Genomic DNA, 25,597 nt, shown 5'->3' with positions numbered 1-25,597 from the left:
GACCAACCTCATAGCACGGGGTCTGTTACTGACCTTGTCAGAGTTGGTGTTTGGGCAGCGTCCACAGGGCATAAAGGAAAAGCAGAGTAAAGATTAGGAGAAACTTGATTCTTCCAGGCAGAGTCCCTAAATCCAACAATAAGGATCGATTCAGATTCATCAACTGTGTGCAGAAAAGGCGTCGTGTCCCTTCTAGAAGCAGAGTGTCTTGGGGGTCTTCTCTAACGTGACAGCAAGGGTGTCAGGCCCTTTGAAGGCATCTGCCCACTAAAGAATCATTTTGCCCAGGAAGAAGATTTGGACAACTTAAAAATGTGCACTCCCCTCATCTCAGAGGAGTTCATATTAATGAATTAACCTTATACAGGGTCGTGTAGATGGCACTGAGAGCAAACGACAGAGCAGCACACCACAGCATCACGACCTACCTGTATTTCACGTCAGGCAGACGGGGCTGATTTGTGGTTGAAGGGAGAGAAACCTGAGCCCCAAACAGCAGGTGGTGAATCCCACCGGTTAAATGAGAATAGCAAGGACACTTAGAGCTGCCAGGAGGTTTGCAATGGAGCTGCTGCTTTTCTTCCACCTGTGGACCGCATTGCTTAATGACACTTAACTGTAGTTATCAGCCAGGGCTCGCAGCTTGTTTGAAGAAGGGCTGACCCTGGAAGGGCATTTTCCTCCCGAAGGCAGCATTGTCACTGGCTGTCGATAGAAAGCACGGAGATGTCTGCTCCTGACCTCAGCAGCTCCTTTCCCATAAGCAGAGTAGGGCTGAGGCACTTCTTCAGGGTACGGGCTGGGTAAGTGATCTGAAGTGGAATCCTGCTCCGAGAAGTGTTTGCTGAAAGGCACTAGAGCGCTAACCTGTAATTTGCTAGCAGAAGTACCTGCAGGTTGTTCCGTTCCTTACAACTGGGGGTGACCTCTAGTACCTTGCTTTAAAATCTCTCCTGCCCTAAGAATTCCCCTAGGGCTTGCAGCGGCTTACATGCAAGCAATGATCTGCCTGGGAGCTGAAGCAGCCTGGGCTCCAAGTTCCTTCAGGTAAGGAATTGGTGAGGTGAGGAGCTGCTCTTCCAGCTGCATGGTACAGGCAAACCTGGCCTTTTTTTGGAGCGCAAAGCTGTGCTAATATAAATAGGATTAAGCTTAACTCTGCCATAATCCTAATAACCTCTGCTCTGTATAGTAAATCTTAGACTAGGCTGATACGTTTTTCCTCTGAAAAGCCTGCGTTTGAAAGAAATATTGCTGTAGGGCCAGAGCTTAGTGTCTGCTCCATTAAGTCCTGGATTTAGTTGAACAGAAGCTTAGTCCAAAATGCAGGGGAGTAGCAGAAAACTGAGAGGTCAGTGGCTGAGGGAAGAATTATTCAGGGAAAGGTAAGGGACGAGCTAGGCAGAAAAATCATTTCCTCTCTGATTGCTCTTGGATGTAGCTGTCAGCCAGGCCTGAATATATCCTAGCAAGGGGAAGTTGTAGGGGTTGTTAAATCCTGTGCAGTGTGGAGCTTTGTAGGAAGCTGCATTCCACAGTCACAGCATCCCAGGAGTTGGTGTAATAGATCTGCAGGGCCTTTTCCCTCAACTAGAAAGGTAAAAGCTAAAGAGGAGCAGCAATAAGAACGTGAGCAGCTGTCAGAGCAAGGCACCTGAGCAGCTCTGGGGGACTGGGTCCGGCCACAAAGGCTCACTCTGCATCCTTCACCTGGTCTGGGGCGTGCTCTGCTTGTCCTGCCTCTGGGATGAGCACCTCTTGTTGTTAATTACTCAGCACGCACAAAATGTAACGGCCTGCTCTGTTGTCAGGAAGCAGTGTGGAAGCCTGGGTGGAGGAACAGGGGCCAGTCCTGGAAAAAGAAAGGAGGAACGCTTTGAGGTGCGTTGTCCACCCCCTTCTTCATTCCCAGCCTCGTTTCTCTTCCCCGTGGGAGTCCACGACCGAGGAGCCCAGACCCGTGTGAGGCTGGATGGGGCACGTGTCGCTTGAGCTGCGGCGCCTGCAGCAGCGAGGAGCGGTGGAGCATCTGCTTTTGGCGTGAGCGTCTGTGTGGGCAGCTGATGAGCACAGCCTGGGGGGTATTTTTGGGAGGTGGAAGAGGCTGCGTAGGGCTGCTGTTCTCTTGGCACAACAGATCGTAGCAAATCTTGTTTTTGCTTATTATGTGCTGGAAGATAGCTGGAATACTTTCCAGAACTGCTTTGCAGCAACCTAAGACTCTTGGTAAAGTCGTTAGCTTTTCTAGTTTTTGGATAGCAAATCGGGAAATGCTGCTCAGGCCAACTGTCTGAACTTACGCAGGAAAATCTTATGCGTTAGTGGAAAAAACAATTTACACCGCTAACAAAATGTAAGTCTACAGTATTATAGCAGCTACTGGTGTGAAATTCTCGCCTTTGTGACCGTGACATCCATATTCCATTGCCTCAAAATCCCCTTTTTAACACGCGTTGTTTAAAGTGTAAATGCTCTGGGCGTTAGGAGTGATTTTTTTTTTTTCTTCTAATAATAACAATGTCATTCTTACTCTTTTAAGAAATGGAGACTAAAAGATTGCCCGAATTATTTTTTTTTTAAGAGTATGTGAAGAATGCTGAGAGAAGATAAAAAGAAAGCCAACTGCTTAGTGAGTGAGGTTTTTTTCCCTTTGAGTGAAAAAGGAGGTGTCTGAATGGAAGAACCACATAGACTCTTACAGACAATTGCAAGCTTTCTGTAGGCTGGAAGGGACTGTGCCCTTGTGGAATTACTACAGGACAACAGCCTAGTTCAGAACTTTGTAAAATAATTTGAGAAATGACAGCAGGATAGTAAACAGTTGTGAGGGATTACTTCCCTGAATTACATAGACATCAGATGCAATTTTCCTGCAACCTTATTTAATACAATGTTATTATTGAATCTAGATGTTTTTGTAATGATGCTGTGTTACTGTAAGCAAATCCACCTTTTTTTTCTAGCGGCATTTGCTTGAATAAATTAAAGCTTTATTGAATATGTGTAATTGAAGGCTTGTGGTCTCTGGCTCTGGAATCAGGCTGTCGTGAGGCTGGATCTCAGTGCCCCCACCATCAGTTAAAATGCAGTTGCGAGAAGCAGAGGTGCTTCTTGCAGTTCGGCAGGAGTTACCAGTGCAGTTCTGGAAATCAGCGCAGCATCATGAGCTTGTACGGGAGAGAGAAGCCACGACTTGTTGCTTCTTTGCAGTCCCCAGTTGCATTAAGCAGCAAATAAAGACCTCTGAAAGGGGGCAGGCAAAACTGACATGCATTGTTACTGTTACAGGCAAAGGAGAGCGCGCAGACCCCATCCATGTGACAGGCCAAGTCTGCTCCAGCAAGCTCTGCCACTTCTGCTTTTTTTTTTTTTTCCCTTTTTTTCCAAAAGCCATCAGGCAGGCCCCCAAGCTCGTGTCCTGTGTCCTGCGTTGCAGCTCCGCAGAGTAAGCAGGACTGACTGAACATCGGTCCAGGCGTCTTTCTGAACCAACAGACCGAACCGTGGCGTGGTTAACGTTGGAATTCCCATGTCAGGATAATTACGAGTGAAGCTGTGATCAGATTGTGACTTCGATGGGCCGTAAAAGCATAAACTCTGACATTGCTGAGATAATACGGAAAGAGGTCTTAAAACCTGCTGCATGGGCAGAATAATGGGAAGCTTAGTGAAACAGGAGGTAATCCCATAAATGGATCAGTTTGTTTACCTTCCATGTGCCACACCAGCCCTGCCCAAAGGGATTTCAGTGTCACCAGGGCTCCTGCTGGCCATGGGAGTGCTAGGGGGTGGGGTGGAACGGAAGAAATTGTGAATCTGCTCTATTTCTGTTCAGTTGCATGTGCCAGACGGGTCCTCGCACTGACCAGCATCCTGAATTTCTTCCCCTTGTCGCAGCTCTCACAGCTCTGTGAGGCTACGACCTGCTGCAAGGACGATGCTCTTTGCTGTCAGGTCCTGCAGGTGCTGAGACAAGTCATCTCCAGGGGTACAGGGCCCTGTGCAGAAATGGAGATCGGTCCATTAGAAATGCCCATGCAGCTCCTAGGCAATGGTGGAAGGGGGCTGTACAACAGGGTGACCCTTCCCTGCTGCACGGGTTTCTTCAAATGAGCCATGCTGGGTGTGCAAAGGAGGCAGGCTCTCTTCCAGGAAATCTGTCCCAGTTGTTTCTTGTGATAGATTGCAGTTTAATGGGAAGTAGCACAGGTTTTCTTGCTTCTGCCTTGTGGGTTTTCTGCTTTCTAGATATCTGGAGGGGAAAGAAATACAGGGGGTAGGACACTAAATGCTGTGAGCGACCCTGTTCTGGCACTGTCATGCTGCCTGCCTGCGCATCCTGTCTTGGCACGGAGCAAGCTGCACCACAGTGTGCAGTGATGTCAAGTCCGTGCTCAGCAGGCTTCAGGGATGAGACCATTCCTTTGTTTTCAAAGGCAAAAGACAGTGAGATCTGTGAAGAGAGAGAGAGAAAAGTAAGAGCTATGCAACTGCCTCCTGAAAAGGCAATGATGTGCAAACATTTTGTTTTGTTTTCCATTTTCAGCAACAGCTACAGGCATATGTGGCCTGGGTGAATTCCCAGCTGAAGAAGAAGCCAACAATAAAGCCAGTCCAGGACTTGAGACAAGATCTCAGAGATGGAGTCATCCTTGCCTCGCTTATTGAGATTGTAGGTCAGTAATGCCATATGGCACTGTTTTTCGTCTTGCAGTTTTAGATCTCGTGTAAAAGGCTGGCCTTGGCTCCAACATCTGTCAGGCAGACTGGCGGACGTTAATGAGCGTCAGAGCTTGGGGGAGGGCTCACGTTAAAACAATCATAAAGCAAATCATAAAGGCAATTCTATTAGGTCCGTATGTGTTAGCAGTCAGTTACAACGCAGCCAAATCGCAGACCTTTTGAACTGCGTATGTGGTCTCTAAGGTAACCTGTGACAGAGATGCCAGAACCGATCAGGGACTATGTTAATTCCCACAAGGCTGGAACGGAGTCGTGAAAGGATTTGCCATGTTGAGGAATGGTGTTAGTTTAAGGCATTTTTGGAAGAGTGAGCTGCTTGCCGAGATACTGATATTTATAAGAAGAGAGAGCAGAAGCAGCTCTGGGGGATAATGCTGTCTGTCTCAGCAAAAGAGTCTACTATTTCCACACAGAAGCTCACAGTGACTCAGGAGTAATCGTAGAATAATGAAGTATGCTTAAAAATGCCCCTTTTCAGACAATATACTGCGAGGTCTGCCTCCAGTGTACTTATTCCTAGTACTGGGTATCTTATAAGCAGGACAAGAAATCACGCATGTCTTCTCGCAGTCCAACAAGACATAAAGTTGGCCCCTACAGCTGTAGCAATTCCCGAGGCAGCACTAAGCACTGTCCCCTCTCATCAAGTTTTTTTCACTTCTTTAGCTGGTGAGAAGTTGAACGGAGTTCAGGTCAACCCTACCAGCCAGCAGGAGATGAGAGAAAATGTGGAGAAAGTCTTACAGTTCGTGGCATCAAAAAAGATCCGCATGCATCAGACATCAGCAAAAGGTACTTGCCCCTGGCAGTTGCCACATATGATTCTAGCTGTTGAACACCCAGTTCTATTTTTGCCTCATATCAAACAGAAACAGATAATGCGTTGTTTTGTGGGGGAGGTTGGTTTTTCCCTCCCTCCCCTGTGGCTTAGTAACAGGTTTTGGGTTGCATGATATCGTATTCTCGACTGTTTTTTTTGTTCCTGTGCACTGTGCTGCTACCAAAGTGCCTTTTCTTCTGTCACTGAGCAATGAGAAGACCAAGTGACAGTGTGACGGGGAATTCAGCTAAACTGTTTTAAAAATCCTAGTCTGACAGAATGGCTGATCTACGCAGTGAGCCCAAGACCAAAATGCTTGAGTTAGCTTGTACACAGGAGGAAATGGCCTCGTGTGAGATAATTAAAACTGATTAGTTAACATTTGGAAGGTGCTACAAACAGTTTAAGGTACCCTATTACTAAAAAAAAAAAAAAAAAAGGATACTTTGTTCTCTGGATCTCTGGTCTTTAGTATTAAAAAAGAAATGCAAATCCCATGTGCTCACTGAAGTGGCTGCCAATACAATGGTTGCCTTCAGTCATTGCTGTAGACATCCAGGGAGTTTTTGGTAATTATAATATGCTGTCATTTAACCTGCTGGACTATTAGCTGGAAATGGCCACAGAGGGAAGGCTCAAATCTGTTCAAAGCATTTAAACTTGGAGTCAGTTGTCAGCAGTGGGTTTGCTGCTCTGTGCAAAACGAGCAAAGTTAAGCATGAGTGCTGTAATTCAGTCTTTTTTGTGCAGTCCTTGTTTACTGGCACGGTCCTGCTGGGTTTAATTACATTCACGCTTGTTGGTCAGAGGCAGCTCTGGTGGGACTTCACGTTAACATTACCCTCCTTGGCTTTATTTGCCTTTTGCAGATATTGTCGATGGGAACTTGAAATCTATCATGAGGCTGATCCTCGCCTTAGCTGCTCATTTCAAGCCGGGCTCCGGAAGAGCAATGAATCACAGCGCTGCTGGCATGACGGGGAAGAGCTCGTCAGCGTCGTCTGCCAGCCACAGGCCTCGCTCAGCTGCTGCAGTGGCCCAAGGGGCGGTGGCTGCTCTGGCAGATGTTCGTCAAGATGTCTTGCAATCTGGCCGGGACGTTTTCCGGCACAGACAGAGGTAATTATTTTTTTTCTGATTATGAGAGTTCAGGTTGTGTTAGCAGGTGGACACCGTTTCATTTTTAAGTAGATGTCTCTTTATCCCGACAATTCCTGATGTAAGGTATTCCTATTCAGTGAACATGTAGAGAAAAACCACTGCTGTCTCACTGAAACCTAGAATGGTGGTGCCCTAACAAAAGGGACGACTGATCTATGCTGGATGCCTCATAATGAAAACTGCAGGCATCCCAGGTCCTTCATGGATTTTCCAGCAAAACAACTGTTGGACCTGTGTTAGTTCACAGAAAAAGGACAGTTCTTTATGGCTGAGCCAGAGGGAGCTCTGCTGCCTTGTTTTTCCTGATTCATGCTGAGGATAGTGCCCTCTTGGTGTTGTTTACTTGCAGACATTCCCATTTCAAGTGAAACAAAACGAGGGTCTTAACTACAGGTGCTGCTTACAGCTCTGGGAGCAGTTGTTGCCAGAATTGTAGTGTTGGTCCTGTTGTACAAAGTGGTTTTCTGCGTTGCTGTTCGCCCCAATGTTCCACTTGCTGCTATGTAGGCAGATGCAGTGTTGTGTGCTGTTAATCAGCTGATGCATCCTTCCATGGAAGTGGAGGAGTTCTGGTGATAATGAGGGGAAATGATCCATGTACAGAAGGAATGTGTAATTCTGAAAAGCACATTTAACACTTGCAGAAGGTGCTATGTGGATTATAATAGTAATGACAGTTAAATGGAAGCCAGATGGCTGTCTTTTGAGGGTTTCATTTACACAGCTGAAGGTCATTTGCCCATGTTATATTGGCTCAAGGGACTACCCATGAAGTAATTTGGAAATGAGGCCGAAATGGTATATTTTGTTGAAAAATTAAATACTAGAGGTTTCTCTTGCAAAGTCGTTAGGTCAGGAGTTCTTCAGCAAAGCCAGTCCTCGTTCTCTTTGCAGATTCTGTTCTTTTCCTTGCCTTCACAGAGCTTTTCTGTTTTTCTAGTCACAGAATAAGGGATGAGTTTACAAGGAGAGTTTGTGTTTCCTTGCATTTCCCTCACACCAAGAAGATGAGATGAAGCTCCCTGATGGGAGAACTTTCTTAATAGGAAGTTTTCTAATGGTTCCCCCCTTCCTGCCTTCTATTCATTAGCTTTCCTCCCCTCCTCCTTGGAGACCAGAAGCATTTCTGCCCCTTCTTCATGAGGCTTCACTCATTTTGTGATTTTTATCTCCAGAAACAGCAGCATGGATGAGGAGATTGAAAACCCCTACTGGAGTGTCCGGGCACTGGTGCAGCAGTACGAAGGGCAGCAGAACATCACCTTGGAGTCCCACTCCTCCAGGTAAGGAACTTCATTGCCCAGCTGTGTCCCATCGTGTTCCTTTGTCTGGCATTCCTTAAAATGCCCTTTGTCATTGTGATCCGATTAGCTCTGAAAGAAAAGAGGATTCCCAACGTAGAGTCTCCTGTCTGATCTGGAGAATGAAACCTCGGGAACCAGCATGGAGAAGTGGTTTACTGTGGAAAAAATGACAGATGACATTGGTCTCATCCATGATGTGATCACATAGATAAGAGCTGGGAATTTCTGAGTTACCATTGCTCCGAGTGTCCCTCCCTGAGACCAGGGGAATAGGATCAGGAAAGACACAGCTGGAGGTGACAGGCATGTGGATTTGAATAGTAGGTACGGGAATACACCCATCTGTAGTCCAAGCCTACAGTCCCTGAGGGGTCTGCAGCTGTGTCTTCATTGCCATCGTGCCCTCATCCATCACCTTTAATTGTCTCTAGATGTACAGGTATCTCGCTTAGCCTTCCATCCCCCAGACTTTCACATTAAATTATGTTACTGAAAAATCTCCTGCACGCTGTTGTGAAGTCCCAAAAGTCAGAGTTCACTATGGTTTATGTTAGAGTTGGCTTTGCCCTTTAAAGTAGGACTTGGATCCTGAGAAGTGTGTGGTCTGTGCTATAAACGGTCTGCCCAGAACCTGGGCAGTGTGTGCCAGTCATGACACATTACAGTGGTGCCTTGCAGGCTCTTCTCACTCTCCTTTCCTTTGGGGCAGAAGTGAAAACTCTTGTCCCTACTTACTTGAGCAGTGAGGAGAGAGGGAGGACACGTGGCTATGTTGTTTTATTTTCATGGATATAGGAGAGAGTGTAGCTGAACGGACAGTAGGAGAAAAACTGTACTGTGGCAGGGGAGCTGATTTACTGTGGGTAGATTCAGAGTAAAAGACAGCCTTTCCCTTTTTCCCTGGAGGACAAGAGACTAGTTTGCAAACAAAAGACTGTATGACTGAACATATTTGCTCTCCCTCTGGGTATGCTGCTTTGCTCCATTTAAGCTCCTCTGGAACACACTAAGAGCTGCATGGGCATGGCTGCAGGTCTTTGGTTCGGTTTCTTGTCCCCGGTGTAAGTACCAACACTCCTTCGTTGCCTCCTTGTCCTGCCTGGGCCATCCGCCGAAAGTGCCTCAACTGGGTGCTCTTATTTTCCCTTCTTGTGCAGAAGTGAGGAGGTTGATTTTCTTGGGGCAGATTGGCTCTGACAGTTTGTCAGCAAGCAGGATTTCTCCACAAGATTTCTTGGGCCACTTTTGATGCTCCCATAGTGCAAGGAGGCCTCTGAGTACCTAAGCATTAATGTCGCTTAGTCCAACAGAGGAGAGGGAAGGAAAAAAAAACACACAATAGTTTGTACTTCTCACAATTTGCTGTGTATCAGTGTGAGGTCTGCTTTAAATATAGACATAAACATTTGGATGGGTGTGGAAACTCCGTGTGAGCCAGTACTGGACCACTGCCTCCACATGATGTCAGTAGAGAGTGGACTTGGAAGCTGTCATTTGAGGGAAGACGTAAAAATTCTGGTCCTGGCCACACGATTTCATGGCTAATGTCACAGGAATTGGTGTTGATTCTTGAACTGTGATCTCAGTAGGACGGTGAGTGACGCATGCTGTCTCCTTCCACTCCTTGTTCAGTTTAGGGTAGCCATAGTATTTTACAGGTACTCTCCTACCCTAGCAGGTATTGTTGGACAACAGTTGTTTGTCCGTTTGTGGCTGTGTTTTGCTGGTGAGTGAAACTTTATGTGCACATCCTACATTGCTTTGTTTTTTCCCATACAATGCCGTGAGTTCTCTTGCCATATGGTAATGGTGGTACTGTCCCTAATAGGGTATAACATGGTGAGAGCCTTTGTGTAATAATTAACTTCCACAATTTTCTATTTACTGTGGATTCAGAAAATGTTCCACCATGTAGACGAAAAATCTGCAGTGAGTTATCTTGATTTTTTTTTTTTTTTTTCAGTAAGAATTCTTCTATTTTTTAGTCTGTTTCTGCTTGGAACTTATAAACCTGTTTTGTTTTCCAGGGTAAAATAGCACATCTCCACATTGGAGCACGGTTCATATTGTAGGCGTTCCAGATGTGAGTTGGTGTGGGTGGATAGAGGCCCAAGGCTGAAACAGTGAGGGCTGATGTGTTTGGCAAAGCTTTACTGTGGTCTCGTTCTAGAAAAGCTAAGTATGTGGGGCTCAGGAATAAGTAAGGAAAAAAGCAGAGAAACGCTCTCTATGTTGGTTGATTTCATTGGTAGGAGCTGCTTTTTATCTGGAATTAGAGAGCTTGAAAGCCCAAGACCGTTTTTGGTCCACTCCCTGCGCATACAGATCAGGAGCAGAAGGCAACCCCAAGCCCTTGCAGCCTTCCCGGTGTTTTTCCTTTCCTAGAGCTCTGCTAATCCTGTGCTGTGGGGATGCACAGCCAGCCACTGAGAGCTCAACAGGAAACGATCAGAGATTGCATCGAGCTGGAGCTAAAACAATTTTAATTAAAGCTGGGAATATGCAGTGGTACATAATTAAATTTTAATCGCAGTATCTCGAGAGTGGGAATATTCCCCATCCAGCGTGTGGGTTCGTTACCTCGGGGATGCGGGTCGGAAACCACATTGTGTCTAGCAGCAGCAAGGCCCAGGGGAGAGACTGGGAGGGATGCAGAAGGTGCTGGTTCTGTCCTCAAAGGGTGAGACCACAGCTTTGAGGACTGGGGAGAAAACAGGCAGGGTGATGATATTGGCTTTTTTTTTGCATGTGGGGCTCAGCTGGGGAGCAGCTCCGGGCTGCCAGGCAGGAAAACTTTTTCTGTAGCCACCAGCACTGCCAGTCAGAGCACTTGTGTGTGAGCAAGGAGAGAACAGATTGGGGCTTTTGTGGTGAAAAAGCATCTGATGCTGTTAACCAGAGGCACAGCAATTACAAACACAGAGGTTGGCTGCTGAATTGCGGGAGGAACTGCCAAGTGGGGAAGGATCTATTTATACTGAGCCTTATGAAATCGGGAATATGTTGCCCTGTTACAGGGCACCAGGCACTCCCTGGTGCTCAGAAATAAGGCTCAACAGTAGCAATATTCTGTATTTTTGCTTTGACTCCTTTGGTGCTCGCAAGGACCGGGCTTGCTCTTAGCTTTGGTTGGTGATCTGCCAAAAGAAACTGGGAGCAACCCGACCTCCAGCTCCTGGGGCTGTCCTCTGCTGACACCAGGCGTGGCGATGAAAGCAAGATGCTTGTTTCTCTTCCCTTACAGAGAGAAATGTACTAGCTTAGCTATGAGCCACAGAAGGAAGCCCCTTGTCTCTGGCAGCAGCAGCCACCCCCTCCACCTCATGGTGCTGCCGCCGGATCCGTCCCAGGGCAGCATCTCCCGCCTGGCACCGGCTCGTTTCTGCAGTAACTCTTCAGAGCGCTCGCAGCCTGAATAGCAGATTTCCAGGGACAGCAGCTCTAACAAGCAAAGGCAATAGAAATGATTCATGGAAAATTTCCCCAAATCAGCCGGATTCCCAGGCCAGCGAGCCCCTCACGCATCTCCCTCCTCCCTCTCCCCTCCCCTTCCACCAGCCTGCCTTCCCTCCCCCACGCCGAGCCGGGCTGCTCGGAGAAAAGGCTCTGCCTTGCACAGCCTGTGTGACAGCAGGAGGGAGAGGGAGCTGGAGATAGCAGCAAGAAGAAGCCGTGCACGGGGCTGGGAAGTGCTGCATGCCGTCTTCTGAGGCAGCATCCGAGCCTGGAAGAGCAGGGAAGCGGCTGCTTGCAGCAGCACCGTCTCCCGGCGCTTCGTTGGCATCTGCAGCAGGTGCTGGGAGTCTGAAGAGGGCAGAATGGGCTGAGGAACGCCACCGGGAATCCAGATCAGTCCGGGTGATGCAAACAACCGGCTGTGCGGCTGACCAAAATGCAGCAGCAAGAGACAAATAACCCGAGAGGAAAATCAGCAAAAGCAAAACCCGGGCTGCAGAATTCCCCGGCCCTGGAAGCAAATCTGTGCGCAGGGGCTGCTGATCTGCCGTCAGACGGCTTCTTGCAAAGACCCTGAGTTTTTTCGGCTGTGAATCTTTCAAGCTAACGTGAAGAGGTCTGCCTTGCAAGTATTTCTCCGGTAGTTTGACAGGAGCTGGCGTCTTCTGCACTGAATTCTGAGCTGGTGGAGGGACGAGGCATGTCTGTAGCCAGAATCCTGAGGCTCCCCAGGAAACGGATCCTGTGAGGCGAAAGGTTAAAGTGGGATCATGGGAGGGAAACAGGTCAAATGGTGAGCGATTGTTGCCGTTGTCATTTGAAACAGCAGGGGTGGGGTGTTTATTAAAATTATGGGAGTTGGAGCTTATCATTGGGGCTGTTCCCCTAAAGCCTTGACTCTGCAGGCACTGACAGCTCTGGGACTCGGCTGAGCCAAGGATATATGGGTTAAGAAGCCAAACAGTGGTAAAAGGAATAAAGTGGAACAGTTTGCATCATAAAACTTAAATAGCTTTAATTTCTCAGCACTTATTTCTGCATGTTTCAATCATGAATTATGGTGTACTTTAAAGAGAAAATCACGAGTGGGTATTTCATACTCTAACGGGCTTGGTGACTGATACAAAAAGCGTAGAAATGTTTTCAGCATTAACTCGTTGATGGGCTAACGAGTGGGGCAACTGACCTGCGGTACTGCTTCATCGGGCTTCTGAGTGCATTTGAGGGGCTCTTCACTGTGCACCCACTCAGTGACAAGCAGAAGCAAGCGGCTGGTTACAGGTGGTGTGTACAACGTGTGCCTAGTGAAGGAGTGCTGTAATGGAGTTAGTCTTCCTGAAGGTAAATCCTTGAGCAAAGCCAGGCGACTTGGAGCCCTTTAATGATCACGCACGCCTTATTTGAGCAGGACAGGACAGGTACTGTGACTGTTAGAGATCCCCATTAGAAGATGGTTATTCTTTCACTTAGTAAGTTGTCTTCATCTCTTCCTTTAACGTGGTGAATGTCCATTCAATTTGGACCTTTAAACTAGGTGGTTTAAAGCTCTGTAACATAAATGAGAACTAAGCTAGCACTGGCTGTGGGAGTGGACTAGACAGAGCTGCAAGCAAGTAGTTTCCATCTCTATTGCAAGGCTTTTCAGATTCTGGGAGAGCTGCAGAGTATGCAGCAGCAGCGCTGGGAAGATGTGGAGGGCAAGCTGCTGAAACCTCTTATTTTTCTGAACCTATCCTATTATTTTTCCACATTGTTTCCTTTTTGTTTTCTGCCCTTTGTTTCTGTGTTGCGGAGAATGAAAAATTAACTCCTGCTCACACTAGCGAGGATTAGTTCCTGAGACTTTGGAGGTATGTTGAATGGGTCAGTGAGCTTCAGCCACCTTTTCTTGTTGTCTGGGTGATGCATGTAAGAAGAATTTCAGGAAAAAAGATTGCGTTTGGACCTCACAGTCAGCTGAGATGACTCCACTGAAAATATTTGGGTACTTTAAAGAACTTTTAACCTAAGAACACAAATGAGTGTTATCTGACTAGAAAATCCAAGAACAAAATATTTTTAAGTTTGTTCTCTGATTGCAGGGGTGCTTTTGAAACCCAGGGGTGAGACATGAAGAAAGCCAGGGTGGCTTTTTGTTCAGCTTCCAAAGTGCATAGAAGGCTTGCAGCAAATTGTTTCTGAGCAGACCTTAAAGTGTGGTCTTATCCCTGCGTGAGTGTTTGTAAGCTCTGTGGAAGCAGCAAACTTACTTTGTGTTAAGGAAAATGAAGAGACACGTTGGGTTGCATAACAGTTAGCCTGCTGTCACACTGATGTAGAGTGATTGAAAAGTTACATGCCAAGTTTAGTTTGTTAATGGCTTCCCTAGCATGCAGATAATTCTGACAACAAGACTTCCTGCATATTCACTTTTATCTTAGATAAGGGTGATGTTGATCAGCACTCTGAAATAACTGTTTCCCATTTCCTTTGCAGTCTCGCATCACCCAGTCCTGTCCATAGCACAAAGAGCGAATCCACTGTAACCCCGTCAGAGAAAGCAGGATATGTGATTATCCATACTGAAGAAACAGAAAGTAAAACAGGTAGCTTGCACAAAATGCTCCACAGCTCACACTTTTATTGCAATTTGTTTGCTTCACAAGCTTGCTGAGAAGTTCCTCAGAGACTGAAATGAATGTAGAGAATAGGTTGCTGAGTATCTCTTCATAAACCTAAATCTCAAAACTGTCAGCACTACAGTGATGCCATATCTGGCAACAGTTGTACAGTCAATGTCTATGAGTCTTGATAGCTAATGTGTGGAAAACAAAAAAGCTCTGGGGAAGGATTAGGGGTCATGTTTAACTTTCATGGTAGGGTGATGCTTTCATCACAGCATCATTTGGCTGTATTGAGAGGAGGAAAAAAAAAACTCTCAAAATCCCCATAAAAACACAGTCCACAGGAAACTGTAAAGCCTGTAATGCAGAACTTCACTTTGTGTAAGGGTCTGTGTGTACAGCGTGTCTGTACATAGGTTGAGTGACTCTTTGCAAGGAATTGAACTATTGAAGTATTGTTGTGGCGTTTGGATTGAAGTCCTTGTGTTGCCACAAATGCCCTCTGATGTGGTCGGTTTGCACTTGAAATTTTCATACAGATTGAAGGAAATCTTTTAGAAGAAGTTCCTGAAATGATTTTTTTTTTCGAAGAAAACATAGCCTAATAATAGCCCTTCCTGGTTAGCTTCCATCTCAAGAGCAAATGACAGAAGCTGTCCTAGGAAATGCTTTGCTGCCTCAGCCAGTATAGCCTACTTCAGTGCTCCTTTGAAAGTATTTGATGACCACCTCAGCAGGTGGGGTAGCTGGCAGGCTGGGGCTCTTCCTTATATTTTTAGCAGCAGCGCTGTGTCTGCTTGCTGCCCATGCAGCAGGGTACTGCAGCTGCATGTCTGTAGGTGCACAGCACTGGCCAGTTTCATCTTTTATCAACGAGGTAGCAGGTATTGCTGTGACTAGTCCTCATCAAAACTCATCAGATACAGCAAGTTAATGAAGGGGGAGGATGCCGATCATCTTTGATTTACGTGTGCTCAGGAAAGTTTCCTTTGTGTGAAGAATGAGGCATAAATAGCAGCTAGAAGACATGCTAGTTTGGCAGTGATTGACATTGTGGACAGCAGGCAATTACTGTGTTGTGCAAGTCTTTTTTGGATCTCTGTCTGTCATGACCACATTCAGTTGGTCTCTCTTCCAGAAGAGACAGAATCTCACTTCCAGCCTGACTGGCAAGCAGGGAACCCTGTGTCACATTTGGAGAATTCATGGGAGGAGCAGCTTTTGGAACAACAGGACCATTTGGAAAAGGAAATGGAGGAAGCGAAGAAGATGATATCAGGTTTGCAGGTAATAGATTTTCTTCTCAGCCAGATTTCCCCTACATACTCTTTTTTTTTTTTTTTTTTCCTACCAAATCTAGCTGGCAGATAGGTTATCTTGCAGCTGAGACACTGGCCTGGAACTCAACAGCTGAGTGAGAGTCCTGGCCCAGTAAGGTCGCCTTGCAGTGATTGCGCAGAAGTCAGTCAGTTAGTGGGGACAGTGGCTGTCCCCACGTCTTGCCCTGTGGGATGACTCCCTTCAGGGAAGGCTTCCTTGGGAGTAAGGGGGTATTTGATAGTGCTTTGTCATAAGCACCTAATACACACTCCAATACCTTCCTTACCTGCAATGTTTAGGCTCTCTTGGCTTCCTGCACTTGTCATTTGGTCACCTTTTCCAGAAAGGGAAATGAAAAGACTGTCCTTCCCAACTTCCCAGATGCAATGCAGAAGATAGCAGGTTCTGGCTGCAGTCTTGCCTGGGGCAGGGTATGCCTGTTCCCCATCATTATATACTATGCTTAATCAAGAGAGACCAGGGAGGGAAGAAACATGGCTGCAATTTGCCCAGTGCCTGCATATTTACCAGGGTTTCAAAGAATCTAACATCAGTCTGTGCAATTCAGACACAGCCTTTTCTGTTGGTTTTAGTTCAGGTTTCTCCAAAACTGTGTTGATGTAAGTCGAGGCTTGTATTTGGTGAGGGGGGAAAAAAAGGGCTGTAGAGAGAGAGTAAGCTATGGAGACTAAAGATCAGGGGTCTTGACTAATGGTATCTAGGTAGATTTTAGGGGCACACCAAATGCAGGTAGGAAAGGAACCCCTGAGGAAAAGCCAGAACAAAGCCTGTGTTTAGAAGTTGATTATTATCAGCTTGTCTTTCAGTTGGAGTCCAGGTTCATTGGCCTGGTGCCCTGTCCTGTGGTGCTATGCTAAGCCCTGAATGCGCTATCACCCTGCAAAGCACATATGTTACTGTGCAAAATGGTGAAGATGCAGCAGTATTTTCCCATGGGCTGGGGCTCCCATTCTTCCCCAGGGCACTTAGCAGCCTGCAGGTTTGGTTAGCGGCCTGGAAGAATAGAGCAGTCATTCTGTGATTTGCGATCGGAAGTAATGCAGGGAGACAAGGAATGTTGGGAAATCAATCAAGATTCACTGAGCTGATCAGGGGTCACGCAGGCTTGCATCAGTCTTTCAGTGAGCTGAGCTGAACTATAATATTTGGCACGTTTTCCTCCCATGACCATTTATTTGCGGGACCTTTTTCTCACTGCCCTGTTCAGTCCCTCCTTGACCAAGTGACCCTCAGCCCAACGTGTTTGTGAGACTCTGCATGGGGAGTAGAGCCTCCGATCCATATGGTAAAGACCCTGAACTCTCTCAGGAATATTCCTTTCTGTTTGTGCTGGGAACCATACTGGCTTTCAATTGTAAATATTTATGTGCCAGTAAACAAAGCAGAGATTGTGTGAGAAGCATAGGCAGCCGGGAGGCTGCTTTCCCGGTGGACAATGGGAAGGAGACAAAAGACTCCAAAAGAAAATAGATGCTTGGTGCACTGGTAAAATCCGCTCGCATTATGTGCCCACTGGGAGCAGGGAGAGAGAGCGCTGGAAGGACTGGCATGTCCTGCTCCTCCACCCTGGCCCCACGTTCCAGGACTGAGGGCGAGCAGCTGGCATTGCTGCCCCCTTATTCCCTGGGAGCAGGAAGATGCAGCTGTTGTTGCAAGCCAAGAAATTGGATTTGATTAATTGATCTTTTTTTTCTTTCCCCTTCTTGCTCAATATTTCACAGCCACCAATTCATGAGAGTTTGATTGAAATATCAGGGACCTGATGGTTGTCTGCCCCATAAGGAGCTAAAACCATGACAGTTTTTTCTGTTCCTGTCTGATCCCTGCTTGAGTGTCCTGCTGGGCAGGCTTTGGGATGCCCTCACAGGACAGTTTCCCAAAGAGCCTTCGCATTAACCGAATACAGATCGCTGTCTGTCTGCTGTTCGGCAGCAGTTGCAGCTCTTTGGAAGATTCTGTCAGCAGGCAGAACGTGACCTGTCGGCCTCGACGTCTTTTGGAGCTGAGCTGGAATATTGCTGCAAATGGGATATTTTGTCTGTAGCCTTGAAGTTCAAATACAAATAAAACAGAAAACTAACTGGAAAAAAAAAAAAAAAGACATTAAATTATTGACTGGTGCAACATCCTGGCAAATACCAAATGTCTTTGAGTCGTGGGAGTTAAAGAGACAGAAAGGTCAATGTAAATACCACCAGCTAGAGCAATCTGGTACGGCATACCCTGCTGGCTATCTGAGCAGTCCTGCCTGTCACACTTCCTACAGTGCAGGGTTTTCCCTTTTTCAGGCTGGACGCAGTTTACTGTGGAAATTCTGGCATCTTCCTGCAAACATGGGCTACCTTGGAGCTGCTGAAGGAGTTAAGGGCTGATAGAAGCACAGTATTAAGTACAGGGGCTAGCTTAAGATTCTCACTGTGTGGGCAAGGGCTCTTCCCTCACTTAGACAGCACCTCTGGAGGTGTCCTGGTCTTTTCTAGCACAGAACAGAATTAGGCTTCCCTGCACATCACCTTTCTAAGGTCTGTTGTGAATGTGTGGTTAGAACAGTGTCTTCCAGCAGGGGACAGACTCTTCAGTCTCATTCCAGATCAGAAGCCTCACCATGTAAGCAGGGATCAGTCTCTTTGCTATGGACTTGTTATTGCAGTTACTTTCCTTTGAAATGCCTGAAGAGATTTTTTTTCCTTCATCTACCCAGGCTTTGCTGCTCAATGGATCTTTACCTGAGGATGAGCAGGAAGGATCCTTTGAACTTTGTGAGCACGGAGCCTGCCCTGAAGAGCAGCTGGTGAGCACATTGCTATACTTCCATTTCTCTGATCGAGCAACCTCAGGTAATGTTATGCTACAGACAGGTGTTCTGCACAGTAATGACCATGGTGTTTTGTGTTCAGATCATAATCCGAAGTCGTCTGGACCAGAGTGTGGAAGAAAATCAAGACCTAAAGGTTAGAGGAGGGACAGATGAAGGGAAAAGAGGTTTGGGGTTGAGAGGAGGGGGGGTGCAGAGGTGAGGTGTGTGTGCATGTTTTGTTAGAGTCCAGCTCTATTCCCATCTCCTGCTGTGTGGAATCTGTCCCTAAAAACCTGAAACTGTAATTCACTGACCTGGAGAGCACTGAAGATACTTGGCTAGGAGGTGTTTACTGTATCCATATACCCATTATACCCACGTATCCGTTAACCACTAATATGGATGCAATGGCTAATAAAAATTTGTGGGGATAGCATCAGAAAAATATCTGCTACCTCCCTGGTTTGCCTCAAGCTGCTGCTAGTATAGTCAGTTTCTAGGAAAACAAATATCGAAGTATTACCTGAATTTAAATGTACCCTGAAGTAGATTTGCCTGCATGTTCTTGAAGTTGGAGAGATCCAGGTTGGAGTAGCTTCTCAAAACTTTTTTTTTTTTTCTGGACAGCTGTTAAATCTCTAACCATATCTGAATATAAACAAGTAGCAGATAAATGTAGCAAAGAACCTGTCCTGTCAAACCTGCCTTAGTCAAATATCTGCTGATGCTGGCTCTAGGCCCAGTTCTGATTCTGGGAGAGAAGTACTTGACATTGGCCTGAAGGACAGATTTGGGGAATGAGGAATTGTTTTTTTCCTCTTGTGCATTTAATAACAGGGGCTTAGGGAGCTGCTCAGGTTTTTCTGCCGTGTCTGTAACTCATTAAGGGGGCTCAGGGCCTGTCATGCTCTTTGATCTGTGGGGAGAGGTGGGGTGTACTTTTGTCTGAAGCATGTATCTGGGGAGAGAGAGAGAACACTGAAAATTGAGTCGATTTTGAAGGGGTGACGAGATGCCATTTAATCAAATTCTTTTGGATTTACAGAAGGAGCTGTTGAAATACAAACAAGAAGCTCGAAACCTACAGGGGATAAAGGTGAGGAAAGAGACTCTTCGTGAAATACAAACAGTAAAGCTATGGGGACTGCTGCAGCCCAGGAGTAGGGCAAGCAGCAACCATACACCTCTGAGGAATCCCAGAGAGTGGAGGGAGCTGTATTAGGGGAGTTGGAGGCGGGGGATCCTATGTTCTGTTCCCTGCAGTTGAGACAGGCACAAGGAGTTAGGTCTCGTGGGTTCTGTCTCTAGGATTGTGGTCAAAAATCACCTCTTTTTTCTTTTTCCCATAAGGAAAATGTGAGGCACAGGATTCCTGGTTGCTTCTCATGACTTTGTTTTTCCACTGTCTTGGGGTGTGCACAGTAGGGTTGGCCCAGTGAACTCTTGACAAGAGGCGAAAGAGCTTGGGGGCATCCTTGTCCTCTTCAGCTGCAGCGTTTTTCACCTTTTTGGCTTGTTTGTTCAGTTTCTCCCTCTGGAGTTACAAACTTGCCATAGTTGACTCCTGAGAGGTATTTTTGGAGCTGCCTGTCAGGCTTCTGTGAAGGAAGGCGGCAGCACCTGTCCAAGGTAGAGCTCTCAGCTTCTGGGTAATACTGAATGAAAGGTGCGGAATTAGTCCTCACTCTGGCCTCTTCAGAGAGCATTTCATTGCACAATTAGGTCATGCTGAGAGCTTAAGTTTCCTTGTGTCCCTGGCTGACCTTGGCCTCTTACCCTGCTCTGGATGTTGCAGATGTGTGGCTGGAGACACTAGCTGTAGGCCACTGAAAAGACCCTTGAAGACACTGCTATTTTCTCCCATAAGGGCACATTGTCAGGACATTTCTGGAGCAGGAAGTTCAGGCAGCAGCACAGAAATCCCTCCATCAAAGACGGCTAAAATGTTGGTAGGGAAACCGCCACTGGGCAAGAGCAAGGCAGAAAGACTCTAAGAGCCTGTTGGGGCAGATATCTGTATTATCTCCTGCTCTCTCAGGCCCTCGGCAACCCTTCAGCACTGCGCATAGCCCAGTGTGCCATGCTACTGGTCTAGGTCACTTCCCATGGAAGGGTCTCTGACTTTGCACCTTCCTATACATGCACTTTTCCTATAGACGATGTCTTTTCCTAGGATGCTCTCCAGCAAAGGCTGGCTCAACAGGACGCTTCAGTTCTTCAGCTAAAGCAGGAGCTGCTGAGAGCCAACATGGACAAGGAGGAGTTGCACAACCAGAATGTGAGTCGCTGTGCTGCTGAGGTTATTTTGGAAAGAGGCTGGGGGCCCTGGGGGCTCCAGCAGCCAAAGGATGAAGTTGGTGGTTGCAGCATAGTTCCTGGGGTCGTGGGAGATGGAATGACCAGTCAAAGGTCTCTGCACAGTAAACACTGCAGTCTGCTCGCCAGCTGTCTGACTCGCTGGAGTTCCCTGTTCTTCACTCCCACTTCCTGTCCTCCAAGGCCTTCAGCTGAGACAGGGAGGGGCTTCCCATGATGTTTTCAGTGCAGTTGGATTGTTCCTTCCTCATCGTGCTCCCTGCTTAGCAAGTGGCACTTTGACAGGTGGAGCTGTGATGCAGTGTCTGCTTGGAGAGAGGGCAGTGCAAGGAAGGAGCTGCCCTGTTCATAAGGTTGCTGTCCTTAAAAACCAGCTCCCTGAAACCCTGCAGCTGCGTGGTCTCCCTTTAGCGAAGGGCAAAGAGGTTGGCACTAACTCCCTAGCAATACAAGACCTCACACCTATTTGTTTTTCTCTGTAGGTTGACCTTCAGAGGAAGGTTGAAGAGAGAAACCGGCTGTTGGCGGAATACAAAGTAATGGAACCTCTCTTCTCCGGGAGCTTTGCTGGGGCAGCATCTGGTGGTTCTCCTGTGAATGTGACTGTTGTCTCCCTGGCACTCAGTCACCTCGGAGAATGGCACTGTGGGTGGTGAATAAATGGCAATAGCCATGGATGTTTGTAATGAGGTGGAGGGATCAGATAGCTTTTGATAGTGGATTCTTCATTGTCATGTTTTTTCTGTGATGGCTTGCTGAATGTCTAATGTGTGCAGAAGCCTATCAGGTTAGGTTCTGTCATTTGCCTACTGATCCCTCAAGAATCTTTTCTTTGCATCAGTTGTCTGGCCTCAGTAGTGGATGTTTGTTTGGCCAGGGGCCTCCAGGCAACGAAGACCTGACAAACAAGGCTTTGAAACTCAGATCTAACATCTAGCTAAAAGCAGACGGATTGTGTAGGTCAAGCTGTAGAGGAGCCTGGTGCTGGCAGAATACATAATCTTCCCTGCCATAAGGAAGATGACTGTGAGCCTTACTCACTGTCCCATTGATTCCTGTGTTACAGAAGGAACTGGGCCAGAAGGATCGGCACTTACAGCAGCATCAAACCAAACTGGATGAAATGCTAAGGCAGCTTTCTGAGGCCAGCTACCAGCAGGTATGGAGCGGGTGGGCTGCACTGATGCCCTAAGAGCTGGCACGTTGCACGAAGATGAGCCAATAAGGTTAACTTCTGTTCCCTTTTCAGGTGGATTTGGAGCGGGAGCTGGAGCACAAAGAGGCCCTGCTAGCTCACTGCATGAAGAGAGAAGCTGAAGAGGTATGGGAAGCCTTGGTCTGCACATCAGACTGTCAGAATGATGTTTCTGTCTAGCACCCTCTAGCTACCTCTCTCCAGAAATCATCTCCTTTATCCCAGAGAGGCCAGGGTCAATGCGGTCTGTTTGTCTCTGCCCTAACCAAGGCAGGCAGACTCTACAAAGCATACAGCTTACCAGAGATCTCAGCAGTGAGCTCTGGCTTAGCCTCTAGTGTCAAAATCCTAAGGGAAATTTGTGCTCTGGCCCATAGGACTGCCTGCACACCCCTTAGTGTATTTACCTGGTAGAAGGTGCTGGTTGTACCACTCACGTGAAAAGTTTTCATTCCTTCTTGTCACTTTGAAGATGGCAAACTGGGATCTTTGGGGTATTCCTAACGCTAACGTTCCTAGCACCACATGCATCTTCCACCGAACAGGTGATGGCCTACAGCAGTCACAGTGCTCAGAGCAATGGCTTCCTCCAGACAGCAGGAAAAGGAGCTGCTCCTGCAGCCCACCGAGGGGTAAGTGCACCTAAGGGATATTTTCCCAGTCAGATGTAGACGAAGGTTCCAGGTATCCTGGAAGCTGTTACCTTTGTTACCTTTTTAAGATTTTTTTTCCCCTTTCTAAGGCCTGTGGCTTTAGATGGGAAGAAAGCAGCCTGGAGATAATCTGATTAATTTGTGTTCTCTTGGCAAGACAAACGACTTGCAGCTTGTTCGTGATGCACTTCGTAGCCTGAGGAACAGTTTCAGTGGCCACGACCCACAGCACCACACTATTGACAGCCTGGAGCAGGGCATCTCCAGCCTGATGGAACGGTTACACCGCATGGAGACACAGAAGAGGCAAGAGAGAAGGGTAAAAGTTTCCTAGTGTTTGGCTCTTAAGCTCTGGGTTGCGTGTGAGGGGTAGAAATTACCAGCAATGTGAGTCCCAACTGGGAAGTGACGCTGTTCTCACTGTTTCGGCTTTACACCCTAGATCCGGGGGAAATCACCAGCAAGCAGAGCAACAAATGAGTGTAGAGACTCCTGGCCTCCAAACTCCAGTAAGTGCCTTTCAGCTCCTGCTCTCCCACTGCTCAATTCATTGCTCAGATTTCTTATCTAGAGTCTAGGACATAGCATCGCCTTGAAAATCTGCCACCCCCAAGCTTATTCCCTTCACCAGAGCTTACTTTGCCGTCTTTAGTCACTTGCTGTACAGGCTAGGCTTCACTGCAGGGAAAAAGGGCCAGAGGCAACCTACAGCTGCTTGTTTGTAAAGCGCCATTACAGTGGGAATCTCTGGGCCATTTGGGTAGTACTGCAGTAGAAATAATTATGACAAATAATTACCCCTGGGATGAGTGGGAAACATAACGTTATTTCAGCTTCCCTGCTGGTTTGCACCATCTAGTGGACATGTAACTGTACAGTTGCGTCCTCCCCTGCTTCCCCCATCATGTCTGGCTCCTTTCATGTATGCGGAACAGCACAGCCCTTTGTGACACCGTGTTTCCTGGCTCCAGCTGGAGCAGCTCCACGTTTGCTTTTCACTATGAAGGCTGGTTTTTTTGGTTTTTTTGTTTTTTTTTTTCCATCCCCCCCCCCCAGGGTTGGTTTTAAATGTTGCCTAGGAAGTCTGTGAGGTTGCAGAGGACTCCGTGTGCTGGGGAAAGGTAGAGGCCACCTTTCAGCTGCATTACAGCATCCAGCAGCAGGGTAGTATGGATGTAATTGATGTGGAGGAATGCAGGAGAGGAACTTCAGAAGTCTGAAATGGGGTTGGGGGAAGAGTTGATGGTTTTCCTTCTCCCATAAACTGCAGTTATTAGATCAACCACTGTCATTAGATCAACCCTGCATGCACGCTGTACCTCTCCCTTTCTCACTGAGCCTTAGCAGGCTTCATCGCCTCCACTGCAGCAGGAAAATTGAGTCTTGCAGCTTCAAACCTAAACTCCCTCAGGTGTAAAGAGGTCTATGAGGTGGCTCTGAAGATTTGTTAAATTAGAAAGCCTTTGACTTGGTGTCCATACTGTTTTCTACATGCTAGGAAAGTTAAAACTGTAGAGTTACTCAATGTGAACCCTCCCCTGCTTCAGCTTTTGGCGCAGCACATTGCAGGGGCAGAGGAAACTAGGCAGTAGCCAGAGGGAGAGAAATACAAATGAGCAGAGAAAAATCTGTGCCCAAACACCTATCCTGGCCAAGCTGAATGGGAAGGTGGGAGGAGACAGATAACCTTTTGCCTTAATGATGGTGATCAATCAGACCATTCTGCTGTACCCATCTGCAAGTGAAGGCGAGTGATAATGTGGTTGTGTGCCCAGCCAGTAGGATGGAGTCTGTTCAGTCTCCTCTTCCAGAAAGGTTCTCCTGTCACTGCTGAGGTAATGAACAGAGTGCCTGTGGAGTAGATGGTAGCAGCAAGCTGCTGGGACAGTAATCCTGGAGGGCAGTGCTAGGCAAATTGTCTAGGCTTACGCATTTGGGTGTGTTGTTACCTTAAGATGGAGTTTTCCAGTAAGCATTGGAATACCTGATTCTTCCCAAGGGAAAATCCACCCTCATAAGAATATCTTCCCACCTCCAGGTTCTTCAGTGTGATAAGTTTGATGCTGAGAGCATCGCTTGTCTACTGTGGTGGCAGGAGGCAGGTTGTTCCCCAATGAGTGTGCTCTGTGCTCCTTTCTTTGTAGAACTGCCTCATTCTCACAGCACACCTGTGATGAGCACCAGTGCCTGCACCAAAGTGTTGTACTTCACTGACCGCTCCCTCACACCTTTCATGGTCAACATACCAAAGAGGTGAGATTTGGCTTGGCCTTGCTCACGTTGATTTGGGAGGCGTTTTTTTCCCTGAAAACGTCAGTCTGATCTCTTCTGGGTATGGTCACCACTAGCACGGGTTCCCTGTGCGTTAACTTGGGGCTTGGATTTCATACCGTTGACTGGGGGAAATTGCCTAAAGCAATTCCCTTGCTGATACATTTGTTTGAGCCCTAAGAAATTATTTATTATTATTATTATTATTATTATTATTATTATTATTATTATTATTATTATTAACTTCCAAGAGAAAGCAGCCAAGCAGATCTATTGTGGCTTGCACTGCAGGACTCTTGTGCCGAAACACCCATGTCAGTCAGTGCAAAAGGGAAAGGGAGAAAGGCTGTTTAGAGGTGGTTCCTGCAAATTATGAGGAAATTCTTCCTCTGAAGAGGACCTTGGGGTTGACAGGTGGGGCGCACTCTTCACATTCCTGTGGCTAGGGTGCTAGATCCCTAGCCAGACTTGTGCTGTGCTTCCACATGCCATGCAGGAACACTAGAGATAAAGCCTGCACAGTGTACTGTGGTTTAGTGCCAAACTCTTCCCTTGCAGGTTAGGGGAAGTGACTCTGAAGGATTTTAAGGTAGCTATTGATCGTGAAGGAGCCCACCGGTACCATTTCAAAGCCCTGGATCCAGAGTTTGGCACAGTCAAGGAGGAGGTAGGTGTGGAATTTAACTATCAGGCAGCGTTGGGTTCAGTGTTACAACACAACCCTGGAGACCTTGGTCATACCACTTCTAAACTAATAAAATCTTTGAACTTGTCTCCAAACAGACCGCCGATTTTCACAGTTGTAGGTTAAGCTCCTCTTCTAAGGAGCTAAAATGGGATATTTTTATCTCCAGCCAGGACAATGATATGAATCTGATTGCAGCTGCCTGGCGTTTTCAGAGCCCCTTGGGCAAAGGCTATTGCCAAAAGCCGTCTG

The 25,597-nt window shown here is 47.0% G+C and overlaps 1 protein-coding gene across 8 annotated transcripts in view; it reads left to right on the top strand.

Annotated features, from left to right (window-relative positions):
* The window catches only part of DIXDC1 (DIX domain containing 1), a 41,031-nt gene that overhangs the window by 11,724 nt on the left and 3,710 nt on the right, over window positions 1-25,597 (top strand). For 5 of the 8 annotated variants that reach the window (XM_040534562.1, XM_040534561.1, XM_040534563.1 and 2 more), the window contains 18 exons: window positions 4,547-4,676; window positions 5,410-5,535; window positions 6,433-6,682; window positions 7,900-8,007; window positions 13,960-14,069; window positions 15,226-15,374; window positions 18,130-18,219; window positions 18,326-18,379; window positions 19,271-19,321; window positions 20,399-20,503; window positions 21,024-21,077; window positions 21,608-21,700; window positions 21,791-21,862; window positions 22,282-22,368; window positions 22,547-22,708; window positions 22,832-22,898; window positions 24,534-24,642; window positions 25,219-25,327. In XM_040534562.1, coding sequence (XP_040390496.1) covers window positions 4,547-4,676; window positions 5,410-5,535; window positions 6,433-6,682; window positions 7,900-8,007; window positions 13,960-14,069; window positions 15,226-15,374; window positions 18,130-18,219; window positions 18,326-18,379; window positions 19,271-19,321; window positions 20,399-20,503; window positions 21,024-21,077; window positions 21,608-21,700; window positions 21,791-21,862; window positions 22,282-22,368; window positions 22,547-22,708; window positions 22,832-22,898; window positions 24,534-24,642; window positions 25,219-25,327 — 1,926 coding nt within the window. Of the gene's footprint in view, window positions 1-3,699; window positions 3,964-4,546; window positions 4,677-5,409; window positions 5,536-6,432; window positions 6,683-7,899; window positions 8,008-11,061; window positions 12,278-13,959; window positions 14,070-15,225; window positions 15,375-18,129; window positions 18,220-18,325; window positions 18,380-19,270; window positions 19,322-20,398; window positions 20,504-21,023; window positions 21,078-21,607; window positions 21,701-21,790; window positions 21,863-22,281; window positions 22,369-22,546; window positions 22,709-22,831; window positions 22,899-24,533; window positions 24,643-25,218; window positions 25,328-25,597 lie in introns of those variants that run through there. The other 3 variants (XM_040534558.1, XM_040534557.1, XM_040534564.1) reach the window with 3 other exon arrangements.

The sequence above is a fragment of the Cygnus olor genome, chromosome 22 (genome assembly GCF_009769625.2).
Source record: "Cygnus olor isolate bCygOlo1 chromosome 22, bCygOlo1.pri.v2, whole genome shotgun sequence".
Classification (NCBI taxonomy): domain Eukaryota; kingdom Metazoa; phylum Chordata; class Aves; order Anseriformes; family Anatidae; genus Cygnus; species Cygnus olor.
This window is presented reverse-complemented; position numbering and strand designations above follow the sequence as displayed.